Source organism: Leptonotus elevatus, chromosome 5 (assembly GCF_054856555.1).
Source record: "Leptonotus elevatus isolate MCC_2025b chromosome 5, RoL_Lele_1.0, whole genome shotgun sequence".
NCBI classification, from domain to species: Eukaryota; Metazoa; Chordata; class Actinopteri; order Syngnathiformes; family Syngnathidae; genus Leptonotus; species Leptonotus elevatus.
This window is the reverse complement of record NC_141243.1, coordinates 19,710,589-19,727,562: the sequence shown is the minus strand read 5'-3', so window position 1 is coordinate 19,727,562 and position 16,974 is coordinate 19,710,589. Positions and strand designations below refer to the sequence as shown.

The following is a 16,974-nucleotide window of genomic DNA, read 5'->3' as shown; positions in this document are numbered from 1 at the left end:
CTCTATAACAAAGTATATTCTGCTGTTAATCATTTCAAAATAAAATGTTAGGCTGAGCATCTCGGCAATCTGAAACACAACACCTAAGGATTATACCTATTAGTACCCTCGTGGAGCAAGATTTACTGCATTGTATTTGATGCTGATGGTTGGCATTGCTTATTTGAAATTGACACCAGCAGAACTAGACATTGATATAGCCAAAACATGTTTCTTGATTGTCTTTGGCATTAACTTGTTAGTAAACAAAACAGTCACTCATGTTGGCATTAACGTGTTAGTGAACAAAACAGTCACTCATGTGATTGTGCATAATTGTTTATTCATTTTATACCTGCCTATGCATTTGCTCAAAATTAAAGGTGAATTCAAGAACCCTCGAACAAAACTTCCACCCCCTTAGTTGAGTCAAAAACAGCACAAATTCTCCAGCTTCACACAACTGCAACACTGAAACTAGATTTATACCGCAAAGTCAATAAAGAGGAAATTTAGTTTATGGTTTACTCAGAGAATATGATGGCATTTGCTTAAACTAAGCTCGTATCTCTTTATTGCCAATACTGTTGTCATTCCACACAACGGTCGTGTATTCATTCAAACTGCCACAAAATACTAAATCAATATTTGAAACCCAAATGTACTTCAAAAGGAAACCTTATAGTTTGTTTAATGTGAGTATAAGCTCTAGTTTATCTGAGCACTGAGAATCCTGGAAAGATTTCAAAGGTGCAATGTACCTGCAGCTGGCTGACTGCTACTCACAATATAAAGCACCGAAAATTAATCTTATCCAGTGTTAGTAAAATATCTTCATTCCCACCAAGCAAGACCCAGGAGAAGTTGCACACATTATGAAAATGAGAGAGTGAATTGGGGGGGCGGGGTTTGCTTCTGTCAATACGACTGACACCATCTAACATTTGGGTAAATTTTTAAATCCTTTGCCAAATTTTGAACTCCCAGAAAGGTTTGCAAGGAAGCAAAGCAGTTATCCGAATAAACAAATCATGTCACTGATTTCAGTGTTGTCTACTTTGTGTGAACCATGGATGTGCTGAAGAGAAGTTTCTGTTTTTTCTTTTTCTTCTTTCCTCCCTTCTCATCTGTAAAAGAAAAGCATCACATTTTGTTACAAGGTTACTTAAAAATAAAAAGCCATTTGAGCCTTTCAAAAATCGATTTTAGAGATGGCGCACCTGAGACAACCGAGGGTTGTGACGAAGATTCCGGACTGTCCAGCTGCAGAAGTGCCTTCTCAAATGCTTGGCTGAAAGAATTCTGAAAGTTGGGCACGGGAGCACGGTCTGACCCGTCACTCTCTCCATCGCTGTCTGCTGCCGGCGGCGCTAAAAGCGTATCTGCATGACAACACACACACACACACAGTCTTGAGCATTTACAGGACACTCCTCAACAGTTACAAAACAGGTTTTACAGGACGTGAAATACAATACAACTAAACCATTATTTCACCCTGCAAACACACCCATCAGTAGGTATTGTATCATTAACCAAAGCACACTTAGGCTGACAAGGTCATCTCTGTGTAGAAATTGAATAATTTGCAGTTCTTACACATCAGCTCTGCAAATGATGGTCATTTGAAAAGCTGCTTTTTGAGACCAATCTGTTAAGGCTGCACCTTGTGGTTAGGTCGCACTACTTTTATGAAATTAAAACTTGAAATAAATAACGAGGTTTACAGCCAGCAGGATTCAACTGCATTGTAAAATTATCATTGTTAGATTTACTTTGTTTGCAATTGAGTACCTTTCTTTGTTGTGGTGATTCTAGGCCCATCAACTCTGGCTCTCCCATCTCTCAGCATCTATATGGAATACAGTAAATGTCGCACAATTTTTATGATTGCTGCATAAAAGGTTTCTGTAAATCATGGCTTCTCCCAAAGACTACGCCAAAAGCATAAGACTGTATACTACATTGAGAGGTCTAGGCCTACTTTGGACCCCCCACCTCGGAGGTTCTGGGTTCACGGTCCTGCTATTTCATAGATTTTTTTTTCGTCCAGTTAACTAAATTTTAGAGTGCAATTACACTTTCACAGCACAGTATTGTGTATGACACTGCAGAAATTCAAAGAAGGATACGAAACATTACACGTCAGCCTCATTTCGGCTGAAGAGACATCAAAGATTCTGCGTTTTAGTTTCTGCTGTACATTACATCACGTTGCTGACATATTTCACATTTGAAATAAGAGTTGCAATGCTTTAGGGGCAGTGTGAGCATTGTGGTAAATATATCATGACAGGGAATTTTCAAACACCGTTCTATCTTTTTATATGCAACAACAGTGCAATTCCAATAGGTGTTCTTCAGTTTATCATTATGACTAACACACCTGTGCAAACGACATGCAGTGAGAGTCATCATCCACACTTCCCACAATAGGAGAGCTTTGTCCATTCAGACTTGGGAATGTCATCCCGTCTGAAATACAAAAAAAAAAAAATAATTGGTTACTTATCATCCCTTGCAGATGTGTATGCTGTCGTGTGACAAAACGTATTTGACGGCAATATTCTCTTATCTACAAAGACCAGGATAGAGGTGGCACCACGTTTGCATATTTTAAGACAGAAAAATAAATGGATAGAGCATAACTATCCCGTACGCAGACAATGTAGGAAAAAGTCACTACAAACATACTTGTTGTAAACAAAGCTAAATTTGATGCAATGCTCTCTGTATTTTTTTGTTTGACAAAATGAAATTTCAATACGGTTTTGTCTCCAGTTTGAAACAGAATTTCAGGCATAATGCTCACAGCTGATGAGTTCAGCTATAGAACCAGAATAAGCACTAAAATGGTCGAGCTTACCCGAGGAAGGACTGCTGCTAATGGGAGATGCAGGAACTAAAGTAAAATCAGGATGGACCAGAAGGCTGCTGTTGTGAGGTGGTGAGCCGAATGCTGGGAAATGTTGAAGGTTCTCTAGCCCAATATGCACCTCAGGATCTAAAACCAGGAGCATATATTCAATGTAGATACTGGTGTGAAGCCTGCAGTGGAAGACTTTCAAAGCAGCGGCTCTACTTACATTTACCCTGCTTCTTGTTCTCTTCCATTTCAATTCGCTTTTCTCTGCGCTTTTCGTCTCTCGCTTTCTTCTGTCTCAGGCGCTTCCTTTTCTCCAATTCATCTTTGGGTAGTTTGAAAATGCATTTCGCCAAAAGTTAAACAAATACAAATGAATTCCTGTACAACTAGTGCCCAATTTCGATTTAGCTCCAACTTTAATTCTTATTATTTTTAATTACAGGCACATTTAAATGCGTATCCGATACCACTGGTCTCATTTTATTTATATCACAATGAACCTGGCATTTTAACAGGGGTGTGAAAACTTAACATTCACTCTACGTTCTATTTGTCCATTCATAATGCAATCACACTGACAATAAATATACATTTTTTACCCCGCTATGACACAAAACTGAATTGTGCCACTTGGGAGAAAAATCCCCAAACTGTAGCACGTAGTTCATATTACATATACAAACCTGCAAATGTGTCCATGGTTTCTTTGGACAGGATTGGTGGCTGCAACGATAACTCACAGATGCTGAACTCGCATGTGAGCGGCAGATGTGACAAGTAACGATGTCGACGGCGGATCTCCTGTAATAAATGAAGACAGTTATTGATAGTTTTTCCCTTTCTCAAACTGATTTAGCGTTGACTTAGCAGTGTACGCATTTTTTTATTTTATTTTTATATAAAGAGTTGGGCAAACAGTAAGTTGAACTAGGGACTGGGAAGTTCATTTAAAAATATATATAAAATTCCTTATTTAACCCGCAAAAGACATTTTCATTTACACTAATCTGGAGTGAATGAGTGGTCAGTTCAGCATGGTCAAACTCTTAAGAAGTTTGGAGTTCAGAGCCTTCAAGCCACGACCTCAGGATCATACTTACAGACAGAGCAACCATATATGAAATATATTAATGACTAGATAACATCGAGAGTAATATATCTAAACACCAATTTCATAGTTTGGTTTTGCTCACTTTTTTATGAAACTTGTACCCGATGCCGAGTTCCGTATTTGTATCATACTCATCCAGCTTCATATGATTAGATAATCAGTATTGTTATGTGTACAGTTGAAATAATCATGGCTAATTGATTACGTACTAGTAAGAAATCATACTTGATCACTTTACTGCCCTAAACATGACACAGCTCTATAAAGATGAGAAGAGTTTTTCATTACATTTGCCAATTTGGTATTATTGTGTCATGCATACAATACGCCCAGCCCGCATGGACTTAAAACCCCAAACAATCGAAACGACCCGGCACAACATAGCAACAAAAACTATGTCAAAAATAGTCTGTCTTCTTTTCCAGGCTTTAGATATAAAATTTGAAATTACAAAAACATCAAAATCAAAAATACATTTTATCCTCTCATCTTGTAAATAGAACATATCAGGGTTATATAGTTCAATTTCATTAAACATTCTGATTTAGATCATCATAAAGTGTACACTATAAAAGAAAATTAAATACAGTGGTACCTCGGAGTTTGAACATAATTCGTTTCTGTCAAGTGTTTGAAGTCCGAAATGTTCAACCTCCAAACTTTTCCCCCCATAGGAAATAATATAAATGCAATTAATCCGTTCCCAAGCTCCAAACCCACTCCAAATTTATATTTTAATTTCTATTTGTTTTTCGCATTTACACCCTGTACAGTATTTAAATATAAAAAAATACCTGACATTTTTTGTTGTGGTGTGATGGCATCAGTGGATGATAAATGCTATGTTAATGCATGCTTTAGTTCAGTGCTGAGTTAGTGTATTTTACATTGGGCATATTGTTTGACTACTAAGGTGTCCTTGTGCGCTGTTTAACGTCCAGTATTTACAGAAATAGTCACGGTAGTTACAACAGCGCGATAATCTTCCTAAATCCACTGTGGTCCGTAGCACTGTACATTTTATTTGCTACCACTGGCACTGCTGTCTTTCTTTGGGCCCATGTCAAAGAAAATTGTCATGAAAAATATCAAAATACACTCATGAATGTACAGAGCACCCCCGAGAGTGTTCACACTGACTGGAAATAAGCAGCGCTTCATTCGGCTGCCCGTCGACGGTACGTTTGGTCGGCTTTGCTTGGGTGTTTGAACCTTCAGAATTAGATCAAACTCCGAGGCATTTCTTACTCAGATTTTTTGGTCAAAGTCCGATTTGTACGACTTCCGAGACGTTCGAACTCTGAGGTTCCACTATACATGCAATTACTATAATTAACCAAAACAAGCATTGTACTGTATGTGCTTCAGCATTTCTGACCTCAGTGACTGTGTGTCCTTCGATCTCCACCACTGTAGCAGTGATGGAGTCGGGGCTGGCCTCCAAGCTGCCATATTCTCTCAACAGACAACGTACATTCACAGGATGCAAGAACATCTGCTGGCAGTCCTCAGCTAGAGGTAAAATATTGGAATTATTACAAGAAGGTAAGTTGGTGATTCAGCAGTATATTTGATTTCAGGGCCAAGTAATCATAAGTATGACGTTTGCGCCTTAAACACGCAACCATTAAACTGAACATCACTGTTATGGCTTTGACAAAAGAATTTGAAAATACCAACCTTGGTAGAAATAATAGAAGGGTCTGTGCACCTGGCTGGTTTGAGCGTGACTTGGTTCTGACTCTTTGGCAGAGTTTTCAGCTTCAGAAATGTGGTCCGGGGCTCGATCCAACACATCATTAGGAGATTCTTCAAGCACACTTTCTAAAGCATCTTCAGGAGACCCCTGTACCAGTTCAGCAGCTGGCACTTCTGCTACTTCATCATCAAAAGCAGAAGAGTATTGCAGCACAGGCTAAAAACGAGAGAACATATTAATGGTGACTGTGGCTCAAGCTAGGAGGGTTAAATTACAATAAAACATGGAGATTGTCTTTCAATTATACCTTGATAGAGCTGTTAATTGTCACCACTTGGTCTGCAGGAGAAGCAGATTCCTCAAGAGCCAGAGTGGATAAATCAAACATGTTGTCTGTATCTGGTTGCTGCTGCTGTTGCTGCTTCAGCAACAGTTCTTCTTGCTCCTAAACCACAAATAAAGAACGTTACCCATTTTTTTTTGTATTACTGTGAAACCACAAATAAAAGGGATTGTCAAAATAAACTATTAATAATCCCAACAGGAGCCACGTTGTTAGCGTGGTATGTTGCTAGCACTGACAGATCTCCCAGATTATCATTGGCAAATTTGTTTACTTTCTTTTTGTGTGCCACTAACTGGGTTTGCTGTGCTCACTACTGTGTTAAATGCTGTATACTGTAATTTCTGTAATATAAGACGCTTTGAACCATGCGCCTTTAAATATGAGCTGATCCTTTACACTGGCTTCATAACAGCCTCATGTTTCGTGCAGAAACATTACATTGGCACAAGGACTAGGGCATGCACGCAAACCTTTACCTGCAAATGGCAAAGTGCGCTCTGGATGAAGCAACCTTGTGAGTCCTCTTCCTGACATAGCTGAGCTTGCAGGACTGCCTTCTCCTCTTCCACAAGGCTGAGGACCTGGGTGGAGGAGGTGAGCAGCAGCTTGGAATACGGGCTCAACGAAGCATCTAAAGAACAAAAGTAAAGATCCATGTTGAATGGCATCTTGTTCCTTGATTTTTCATTTTTCTTCCCAGCAGTTGTGCGCACATCAACCTACAAAAGAGGTCTCAAAAGAAGATTTGTCTATACATGAGTGATTTTGTGATTGAACCACACCACAAGAGCAAGCACATACTGAACCATAGTAATATCTGACTATTCACCTCCAAACCGTACATGCTCCTCCACTTTGACCCACTGAGAGCTTGGCAGGGCCACCACGGCCCCCTTTTCCCGCCGCATGAGGCGCATGGTGATGACATCACCAACCACATACTGCCTGGTCTCCATAGCAACCACACTGCAACAAGAATCAATTTCATTTTTACAACTTTAAAATACTACTGAAAAAGTAAACTAAATCATATTTAAACTGTAGGTATTACCTCTTTAAATCCACGGTGTTAACAGCTTCATAACATATGGGGCACTTTGACCAAGTCTTGTCACTTAAAGACAGGTAGTGCAGTATGCAAGGCCAGCAGAAGATATGTCCACAGCGCGTAATGCGAGCTGCCACAGGTGGGTAGAGACAAATGGGACAAGATGGCACCTCATGACTGTAAATCCGCTGCATGGAAAAATAAGAGGAATATTCCTTAAATGTTTGTGGCTTAGACAAAGACCACATTTGATACTGTATAGGAAGGCACTGACCACTTGCTGCACACAGTCCCAGTTGACCAGAGTATCTGGATCAGTGAAGTGAGCCTTGTAGTCCTGGTCATCAGTCACCACAAACTGGCAACTAAAATACACACAGTGATTGTCAAACTTGAGAACATATGATATTGCCGACTCATTCGTTCTACACTTCATTTGCTTACTTGGCCTGCAGGAAAAGCTCCTTGTTAAAGGGCTTGTGCTTATGACCCCATTTATTTCGGCGTCCCCAACAGTAATAGCCTCCATCTCCGACAGCACCATTTCCTCCACGAGGTTCAAAGGTGAAGTTTAACAGGTGGTTCAGGCTTATTTTTTTCGGTCCAGCATATTGAGCCGGGCTAAACTCTGCCCGGCGCGTCTCTGCTACCTGAACAGGCAGAGGTGAAGGACAATTACACAGGACTGTGGTTATAATTAAGATGTCATGACAAAAGTGCTGACACATTATACACACAAGATTTTAAATACATAATTATGATATTAAAATATCAACCTCCTCCCGTCGTCCTCCACCTGCAACCCCAAACTGTCGTCCTCCACCTCTCTGGGGGGGTCTCTTGTCAAAATTTTTGCTTTTCTGTGGATTGGTGCGACGTGGGCCAGAGAAGTTTTCTGCTTTGGGACAGGAGGGCTCCCGCTTGCGGCCATAACGCTTGGTGCCTCCATTATTCTTATTTTCTAAAAATAAATAAATGAAAAATGTGTGAGCTGCAAAAATGTGTGATCATCAAAGTGCCATCATTCCACTGCAGAATTCGTAGACGAATCAATTCTAACATGCATAAATAGCACCGTATTTTAGTTTACAAGTGGATATTTTGCTGTGCCCGGCAACTCGCAACTTGAGTCTTACGAGAACTAGAAGTAAGAATTCTGCGCCAGTAGATGTGTACTAGCTCGTGGCATACTGGTTAGAGTGGTCGCCCCAAAGGTTTGAATCCCGTTTTCCATATATTTTTTAAACCATCATTTCTCACAGCCAGTTGGGAGTTGTAAATGAGCCATTTTGTTTCATGTGTTTATTTGAGAGAACAAAGAAGATGAATTGCTGCATTTGAAAAGATGCAAAGTGTCCTACTGCCTGATAGCCATGTTCTTGGGGGTTATGGTTAGGCTGGCAACGCAGATAATAGTCTATTTTTGGTTGCAAAACAAAATGAAAACTTTGTGAAAAAAGACACAGAAGTAAATGAAACGATGCAGGAACCACGCCCAGTGCATAACTCGGTGCGGTTATTGTCCAATCACAGCAGTTCACGGCAAAATAACGCGAGCAGGAGATTTGCCGGTCACGGTGATATTTTCACTGTCTTCAGTTTATGAAAATGTATTATGCAATTTTGTTTTACTTATCTGCACATAATAGAGAGCAAGTACTGTCATCGTAATACCAGCGGCACAACCCGCTGAAAATATAGTTGGTGAACTTTACATTATGGGTACATTTGAGGCTGTTTTATCTAGCAGAATGCAATTAAGTGTCTAGTTACCAGGCTAACATTCACGTAATAATATACGCAAGTACTAAATGACATAAATCGGCATGATCCGACGTACGTGTGCTACAAGCATGTCAGTGTTAACTTTGGAAAGCGGGTCAAATGTTTTGACAGCGATGTCAGCCATGTTGCAAATAGTCATGCCCTAAGACGAGGCCTTAACAGGCAGCCACGCATCAAGAGACATCGTCTTTTCAAAATCGATTGATATTTTCAATACTGAATGCATTTATTTATTTTACCTGTTTTGGGTTTAGATTCCCCCGGGGTTGGCCCAGAGGAGTTGGAACGAGGTGGAACCTTGGTATTGCTGTTCGGGTTCTTCTCCATGTTTGTTTCCGTGCAGTGAACGAGGCCAAGCTTCGAGCCGAGAGCTACTGAGCTCTCTAGCATTAAACGAACAATCAAAGGAATAAATTGGGCTGCAATGAGTGCGGGTCAGGCGGCGAAGGCCCCGGTTCATATCGTACAAACGCGGAGAACCCATCACGGCGACATCTTTACAACAAAATAACCCAGAGAAAAAAACAAGAGACACGATATCGGCGTCTCAAGTTATGGAGGCTTTGAAAAGAGAGGACGAAAACTCGCCGCACGGGGCCAAGACCCCCAAAAATGAAGCTCCTTCTCGAGCAGGCCAACAGTTAGCCAATCCGATGTATTAAACGCTCCCTAATAATACGACTTTATCAATGTTAATATTTTGTTCCAAAATATATTTGTATTCGCTTGCACGAATGGCGACGGGTCGCCAGTCAGAATCCTGAGAGACCCGGATGTTTCTTCTCGACGCAGCAAATATGTTGATCCGAGGCGTTTTAGGGCATCTTGGGAAATGTAGTTGTACTTGCTTGTCTTAACTGAAACTACCTCTACTCGTTATCACGCAATAAAGCCAGTTCCAACTACGACTGTGCTTATTTTTCCTCGTCATTGGATTGATAAATTACAGATCATGGTCTTTAATTGCAGTGGTTTAACAAATTGTAAATTTTGAACGGTGTAGTGCTTCCTGTATTTAACAATCACGTGCAAGCGCCGTGTCATCTGCTTGCAACTAGTACCGATAGTGAAGCTCTAGATATGAACTATTTGAATTCTATAATTTAAATTAATTTTTGGGGGTCAATAATTAATACAAACGTTGACATCGCATTACAATCTGGGAAGTTACATTATTGCAATTTGTATGGTAATGTGCTAATTTCACAACGTGTAAAACTGTTTCTGTAAATTAAAGACATTATTTATTTTATTTATTATCTATAATGTGAACATGTGAGGGGGAAGAAATTTAGCCAATCAACATAAAAAAACCCTGATGTCAAATATGGATGGGTGGCTAAAAATTGCCATGTGTAGAAACACTTCAAATCAAATAATTATATGTTCCAGGAAAGAGGAATACTGGGTGCCTTACTTATTAGTTGGTGTGTATTGGCCAGGTTCACTGGATTTGTAGTTCAACATTACTACAACAACAATAAAAGGATACTATCTAATAGATATCTAAGAATTAAATAAACTTAAACATCCAACAATTTTCATTTTATTTGACAAAACATGCACAGAACAGGCAAGAATGAATGAAACTCGATATAACACAGGGAGCAGGGGTCTCGCATGGTGAGGTCACGCTTCTTCATCGTCATCAGCATCATCGGGTTCATTTTCAAATGCTCCCGGCACTACGGAGCAACTCAAGATAGCTTTGCGAACCCGTTTCTCGTCTTCTGCAATTCAGCAAAACAAACAAAATGGAAATTATCTTTGACAATCCTTAAAGCACGAGTGCGTGTGAGAACATTTGAGTGGTTCTGAAACCTTGGGATTCTCGTTGTAATCTGACATCATAGACAACTCATAAATGCACCACATACATTTATTCAGCATATTTAGTATTATAAACATTGTTACTCATGTCATGTATTAAAACAAGTACACAATTATTCAAGGCTTAAATGATAAGACTTACCTTTATTTTTACAACTTGGGAGCATTCGATTGAGCTGCTGTTTGTTGTAACGTATCAGAAACTTCTGACAAGTTCTGATTGTTCCTTAGAAAATAATAAATTGAATTAATTGATTCTTCAAATGGGTCAAAAATGTATGTATGATCAAATGTGTCATCTTTCATATCGCTGGCATCAGGCCAAAACCTCATAATTTGGTCAATTTCAAAAAAAAATCCCAAAAATCTATTCTGTTGGTCAGTCCACACTCCACACGTTTTTTTTTTAAAATAAATATTTGACCAATCTAAAGTGTTGATAATGGCTTGCTCTCTTTTATGATGTAATGTTAACGGTTGAACAAACATGCCGCTTTTGAGGTCTCCTGAAAATTGACTATTTTAAAGGTACAAGGTTTCAGCCAGACGCCAGCGATATTCTTTAAGTCTAAAAAAGAATATGAATTGTAGTTAAACATATATTTAACAAACATTCCAAATGTTTACCGTAATACATGATGATTATTTTCTCACCTCCTACGTGCAGACAGTTCAGAAAACATGGAGTTTTCTGGCGACGGGTGCCAATGCTGGTGATGAAAGGTAGTGCTGACCACAGCAGTTTGTAGCCCATTTTCGGGAATCGCAAGAATACCATTCCTGTTTGGGCATTCAGGTATTTCACTGAAAAGAAAACAAAAATTACAGAATGGAAACTTACCTAAGGTACTTTGATGTGTATACTGTACAGTATTGCCATCTGGGTGATAACATAGATTACAGTATATACATTTATGTTCTGCTTTAAAAACTGGTGCTACAATGGTCCACAGACGGATACTGGGCCACTGATTGCTCCACAAAATATGAAATTTGCTCCTCAAATGAAGTCATTGATTTGCAAAACTGCTTCGCAAAGAAAAAAAAAGTAATTCCAAGCCTTGTGCAACAAACGATAAATAGTAAACACTGGATGTCAAGTCGGTCAACACCCCCTCCCCCAACCGGGTTGAATTTTGTCCAGACCACCAAGTTTAGCAAGTTCTCCAGGGGAAACCCTGTAAAGTGGTATAATATGCAACTTTGTTTGGAATGCTACTTTTGTACATTGAAGCGCATGTGTTATGCAGAGCAACTATCGGGGCCATTTGAAGAGTAACTGAAATCTGATTACTTGTTTGGAAAAAGTCACGTGAAGCTTTACCGACATCACTGGTAATTAATAAGACAACAAACTAATGTACCTACTTGACAATATGGAAAAGTCAGTTGTCAATTGTCAAAAACTTTTTTTTTTAGTTACTAACTTAAAAATGTGTCCTTATGAGTAAGAAGCACTTAAGATCATCTTTTAATTCAGAGGAAAAGTTATTCCATCCAAAGTAATATTGTTTGTTGGTTCAATGCAATTCAAATTAAGGTGTCACAACTACAAAGACTAATGGAAACTGATGCGTTATTATTATTATTGTTATTATTATTTTAAGCTAAACATGTTTTGTTTTTACTTAAAAAAGTTTGGGAAACACTAGAAGTTCTACGAATATTATCAAACCAAACTTGGCTTAGCCTTCGCCTTCATGATACTGGCTTGAATATAAGTCATTATGTAACAAACTGGCTAATACGAATAAATACAGTATGTATACCACAGAATCTCGTGCTGCACATGGCCGTCCCATAGTCGCCGTGTATGCGGGCCACCGCTTCTTTCACCGCCAGGTAGATATCTTTCTCTGTCAGGAGGAAGAGTTTGTTCCTGTCTGTCACGTTTATCTCACAGAGTAAATACCTGTCAACAAATACACTTTCAGAAACCAACTCACAATAACACCGTTATAAGTAAACCATGAAACGGTTCTCAGTTTACCTCGACTTTACTCTCACCATCGTTGCTGATTTCTTCTTCTACGAACCCCAACTTCCGTCAACAAAACGTCTAAATTGCCAGACACGTTAGCGCCGCATGCTGGTTGTTAATGATACTGAAGAAGAATGTTCGCTACTTTTGTGTTAATTGTTCAAGCGCTGTTTTAATGTAACCGATTTGAAGCAAGTAATTACGAGTAGCCACCTAGTTAAAATAAAACGGGAGGACCCGGACAACAAATCACTTATACCTATTTGGTAACCATGACAACGCACATCGTTCTTAGCCAACCGCAGTCGTACTTTTCCGTCACCCATACACGCTTTACGCCATCTTGAAATTACAGCCGCTATTTGCCAAGGCGCTGTTAAATAAAAAGCACAACTATTTGTTTTCCCTCCTACCGCCGCCACGGTGCCTAATATGCACGGTTCTCGGAACAAAGCGGCACCAACAGTCGGGAAGGGGCACACGGACGCAGACGCTGGCACGGAGTCGAACCGCAGAGACCGAAAAGCAGTTGGAGGGATGTTAAAAAAGCTCAAATCGAGGCGCAGTCAAACGGATAAGTGGCCCGTGGTCACTGAGGATGAACTTCGGGCGCTCGGAGGAGAGATTTCTCCGGATCACGTCCTGGGACTCCGTGCTGTCACGGAGGGTACGTGAACGGTAGCTTTACGAGCCTAAATGTATCGCTAGAGATCAGCACCACTATTGTTTCTGGTGTATGCATTGCTAACCGATCTGTATGCTAGTTGGTCAGCTTTCTCACAGGTGCACAATGGGAATGGGAATTTGAATATTTGTAATTAATGTTAAAGTTAAACGAGCAAAACTTTAAGTTCTTAGGTAGGAAGTGTAAGTAGGCGGTGGCATGCGTTGTTAAATTATATCCATACAAGTGGGATTGTAAATTTAATATGTTAGCCTGTTGGGGTTTGATGCCAGTAGTAATCCCTTCAGCATCACACTTATTTTTTGTGCCATTTTTGATGGTGAAACGTAACTACTGTATTTCAATGCATGAACTCTTATACTGTATATACATTTTATGAGACACTGGAGGAACTATGCGCATGAGGCTACCTGAGTCTGACTCACACTGTGGCTCCAACCATGGGGTCTGTCATCGGAGCTGCAGCCAATGTTAAATGCCTCTCATTGTTTTGGCCTTTTCCTGCACCAGACAACAATGGCGTTACTTCCCTCCTTAATCAGAGTGCGTCATTAAAGAGCTTGGAGCCACAGTTGTGACAGCACAGGAGAAACTTGCTGCACTTGTCCATTATGTCAACATTTGAACAAATATCTTGTTTCTTATTGCAGACTATCTTTGCAAACCTGAAGATAATATCTACAACATCGACTTTACCCGTTTCAAGATCAGAGATCTTGAGACTGGCACAGTACTTTTTGAGATCGCCAAGCCTCCCAACAGTGGTAAATGATGTGTTAATTGAACCTACCAATTAACGCATTTAGTTTTGTGTGTATGTTTGTGCGTGCGCGCGTACACATTCATATAATTTGATTAATAACGGTAAAGGCATGTGAAAAGTCCTATTTTTAAAAGGTTATTGATTCTTTACAATTAATAATTAAGACAATCAAGCGATAAATACATACATTTTTATGGCAGTCCAATACAAATGTAATCTGAACAACCAGATTTCTTAAACTTGAAGGGGCCGGGGGGGATCATAAACAATGATAACGGCAGAATTTTTGTAGCAGTTTCATTGATGGAACTGCACACTCTGTGGATGCAAGTGCATATATGATCCAAACTACTCAAATCCATTACAATCTTGTCTCTCTACAGTCATAACGGAAAAGACATGCACTTGTTTCGACACAAATTTATAAATATCCCCAAAATAAAAAATTATTTTGCTGGGAAAAAAATGGCTTCCTCATCCTACTCTAGTCTGAAGATATTAAGACACATTTGCGTTAGGGACATGTTTCAAGTAACACTCGTAGACAGTCAAATGTCTACAACGTGTTCAATGTTAAACCCAAAATCAATCTACACCAACAATTTGAACGAAGCCAGTGTTGCTTCAATTTTGTTTGTTTCTTAACTCTTCCGCCCACGCTGGGGTCAATGCAAAGTGACTCAAAAAAGTCAAGAACTGCAGTCCATAAAGGCATAGTGTCCCTTGCAGAGAATATCAAACCTTACCATCCCATCACTAACCTCCACCACGATGATAGGTGACCTCCGATTGTGAAAATGTTGAAATCAAGTAATTTGTACCGTAAATTCACAAAGTCAAATTCTCATCATCTTAAAACATGTATTCATTCTAATTATACAGACAATAATTTAGGTCACAATACAACATGAAACTATGCTCATTGAATCTTATGTTATATGCCAATGTCGATGGTTTCAGCCTCCATGTTTTTGTGACGTGATGCATTTGGAGGCGTTTTCTACTTGTAACTCCCAACTATATGTGGAATTAGCAATTTGTGTATGTGGAATTTGACTTTGGGTATTTCACTGTATTTAGATGCGGTGTTTTTGAAGGACTGTAAAAATACTGTGACGCTGCCTTCATTTTACCAATGTCTACTTATTTCAATTGTTTGTTTTGATTGATTGATTTATTTAGAGTGGAGAATTATTTCCATCTTTTACATTTCAATTCACCTAAATTGCGTACTGACCCTTTGAAACAGCAGGGGAAGAATCTTTTCAAAAGTCAAATAATAAATTACACATGAGATACTTAACTGCAAATGTCTTCCTGAGACACATTTGGCAAATAAATGCCTTGTGATAACAAAGTTTCATAATTTTCTCAATTTTCCTTGACCAACGCAATACAACCATTCACTGAATAAACTTGTTTCTTTTTAAATTATTTTTTATATTTAACAGATACAAATGTGAATTGCAGAGAAGATGTGTTTCAGTATTCTGATGATAGTTGCATGATTCATTTAGTGCAGCTATTGTTGTCGCAAAATGACGATCACCGCTACCTCTACAATTTGATTTCCTAGCAGCTAAACTGGTTTTGTCTTTCAGGTCCTGTCGAGGCTGAAGAGGGGAGCGGAGATGTTGACGTCAGTGCTGGACGCTTTGTGCGATATCAGTTTACACCAGCGTTCCTGAAACTACAGACTGTAGGTGCAACGTAAGTGCATGGACCTTAACGTTGTTTCACACAACTGAGAACACTGTTGCCAGTATTCGAACAAGAAGTCTGTGCACAACTGACGCGTGAACTCTTATTTTCTCCGTTTCCAAACGTCAGTGTGGAGTTCACCGTTGGCGATCGTCCTATCAACAACTTCCGTATGATTGAGAGGCATTACTTTCAGGGACGCCTTCTCAAGAACTTTGACTTTGACTTCGGCTTTTGCATTCCCAACAGCCGTAACACGTGCGAACACATTTATGAGTTTCCACAACTTCCAGATGACCTCAGTAGGTCCTGTTTTGTATTTTTACTCTGCCTAAATAATAAGTCATGTTGACTGTTGGGCATACTTCATCTGTCCTGTATTTTCTTCTCTTTTTTTTTTTCAGTTCACCAAATGGTGGAGCATCCTTACGAGACCAGATCAGACAGTTTCTACTTTGTGGACAACAAGCTCATCATGCACAACAAGGCAGACTATGCCTATAATGGTGGTCAGTAAGGCCTTAAGGAGGACAACGAAATGTAATACACCCAATTTGTTTTGTACCAATCTTGTTAGATTTAGTTTTATTTTCTGAGACAGATGAATTCTTCCTTCATCAGCAAAATCAACAAACCACATCTGCCATTCGGCGCTTTCATGAATCTCTTAAGAATCTTACAGGGATTTGTGACGTTGAGGAAAATTCTGTTAAAGCTTGTCACATAAGTATAATGTTACATTTTTTGTGCACTGTTTGCCTTTAGTTTGCGTCTCTGCTGGAAAGGGACAATCACAGAACTCGAGTGACATAGGTTCTGTTACAACTCGATTTGGTATTGTAAAATAGTTTTCCAATAAATTGACTGCAACCATTTTTTCTCAAGTGACAATTGCTCCTCTTCAAGAATAAGGAGCACTGAGTAGAAGTTGTATAGTATTGATAGTGATAGGTCTTTTTCATCCACTCATATTGATTATCATTTTTATATTGCTGGGACTGTTGTGTGAAATATTTAAGATGGATGTGCTTGATATAACATGCTTGGATAATTTATATCATGCTAGTATAACCATCTTTAAGTTAAAATAAAGTTTTCTTGACATCAGGTCTCATTTTCATCCTGGAAAAAAAATAGCATTTTATGCTAAAATATGATATATATATATATATTTTTTTCT

General features: G+C 39.2%; 3 protein-coding genes across 3 annotated transcripts; 1 reads left to right on the top strand and 2 right to left on the bottom strand.

Moving 5' to 3' along the window:
- Positions 1–302: 302 nt before the first annotated feature.
- rnf10 (ring finger protein 10) lies at positions 303–9,631 on the bottom strand. The gene is made up of 17 exons (XM_086076775.1): positions 9,074–9,631; positions 7,826–8,010; positions 7,494–7,699; positions 7,324–7,414; positions 7,053–7,237; positions 6,831–6,967; positions 6,478–6,632; positions 5,963–6,100; positions 5,637–5,871; positions 5,335–5,468; positions 3,529–3,646; positions 3,066–3,167; positions 2,846–2,983; positions 2,366–2,454; positions 1,774–1,831; positions 1,200–1,361; positions 303–1,106 (listed from the first exon to the last, which is right to left on the bottom strand). The coding sequence occupies exons 1-17, from the start codon at positions 9,222–9,224 to the stop codon at positions 1,033–1,035; spliced, it is 2,358 nt and encodes a 785-aa protein (XP_085932901.1). The 5' UTR covers positions 9,225–9,631; the 3' UTR covers positions 303–1,032.
- A 733-nt stretch (positions 9,632–10,364) lies between these two features.
- On the bottom strand, positions 10,365–13,349 carry pop5 (POP5 homolog, ribonuclease P/MRP subunit). Its single transcript, XM_086076910.1, has 5 exons — positions 12,655–13,349; positions 12,434–12,576; positions 11,319–11,468; positions 10,807–10,890; positions 10,365–10,564 (listed from the first exon to the last, which is right to left on the bottom strand). The coding sequence occupies exons 1-5, from the start codon at positions 12,672–12,674 to the stop codon at positions 10,464–10,466; spliced, it is 498 nt and encodes a 165-aa protein (XP_085933036.1). The 5' UTR covers positions 12,675–13,349; the 3' UTR covers positions 10,365–10,463.
- unc119b (unc-119 lipid binding chaperone B) lies at positions 12,809–16,898 on the top strand. The gene is made up of 5 exons (XM_086076909.1): positions 12,809–13,312; positions 13,981–14,094; positions 15,695–15,803; positions 15,924–16,096; positions 16,199–16,898. Exons 1-5 carry the CDS (start codon positions 13,078–13,080, stop codon positions 16,309–16,311), a joined length of 744 nt encoding a protein of 247 aa, XP_085933035.1. The 5' UTR covers positions 12,809–13,077; the 3' UTR covers positions 16,312–16,898.
- The last annotated feature ends 76 nt before the right edge of the window (positions 16,899–16,974 follow it).

What these genes read in the sequence shown, in the direction of transcription:
- rnf10 (XM_086076775.1), bottom strand. Translation starts at nt 9,224, where the DNA reads ATGCTAGAGAGCTCAGTAGCTCTCGGCTCGAAGCTTGGCCTCGTTCAC. An exon ending in GGGACTGTGTGCAGCAAGTG is followed by an intron (nt 7,238 to 7,323) that starts GTCAGTGCCTTC and finishes TTTTCCATGCAG; the next exon opens with CGGATTTACAGTCATGAGGT. An exon ending in GCGCACTTTGCCATTTGCAG is followed by an intron (nt 6,101 to 6,477) that starts GTAAAGGTTTGC and finishes TTTGTGGTTTAG; the next exon opens with GAGCAAGAAGAACTGTTGCT.
- pop5 (XM_086076910.1), bottom strand. Translation starts at nt 12,674, where the DNA reads ATGGTGAGAGTAAAGTCGAG. An exon ending in GTGCAGCACGAGATTCTGTG is followed by an intron (nt 11,469 to 12,433) that starts GTATACATACTG and finishes TTTTCTTTTCAG; the next exon opens with TGAAATACCTGAATGCCCAA. An exon ending in CCCAAGTTGTAAAAATAAAG is followed by an intron (nt 10,565 to 10,806) that starts GTAAGTCTTATC and finishes GCTGAATTGCAG; the next exon opens with AAGACGAGAAACGGGTTCGC.
- unc119b (XM_086076909.1), top strand. Translation starts at nt 13,078, where the DNA reads ATGCACGGTTCTCGGAACAAAGCGGCACCAACAGTCGGGAAGGGGCAC. An exon ending in ACTCCGTGCTGTCACGGAGG is followed by an intron (nt 13,313 to 13,980) that starts GTACGTGAACGG and finishes TTCTTATTGCAG; the next exon opens with ACTATCTTTGCAAACCTGAA. An exon ending in CGCCAAGCCTCCCAACAGTG is followed by an intron (nt 14,095 to 15,694) that starts GTAAATGATGTG and finishes TTTGTCTTTCAG; the next exon opens with GTCCTGTCGAGGCTGAAGAG.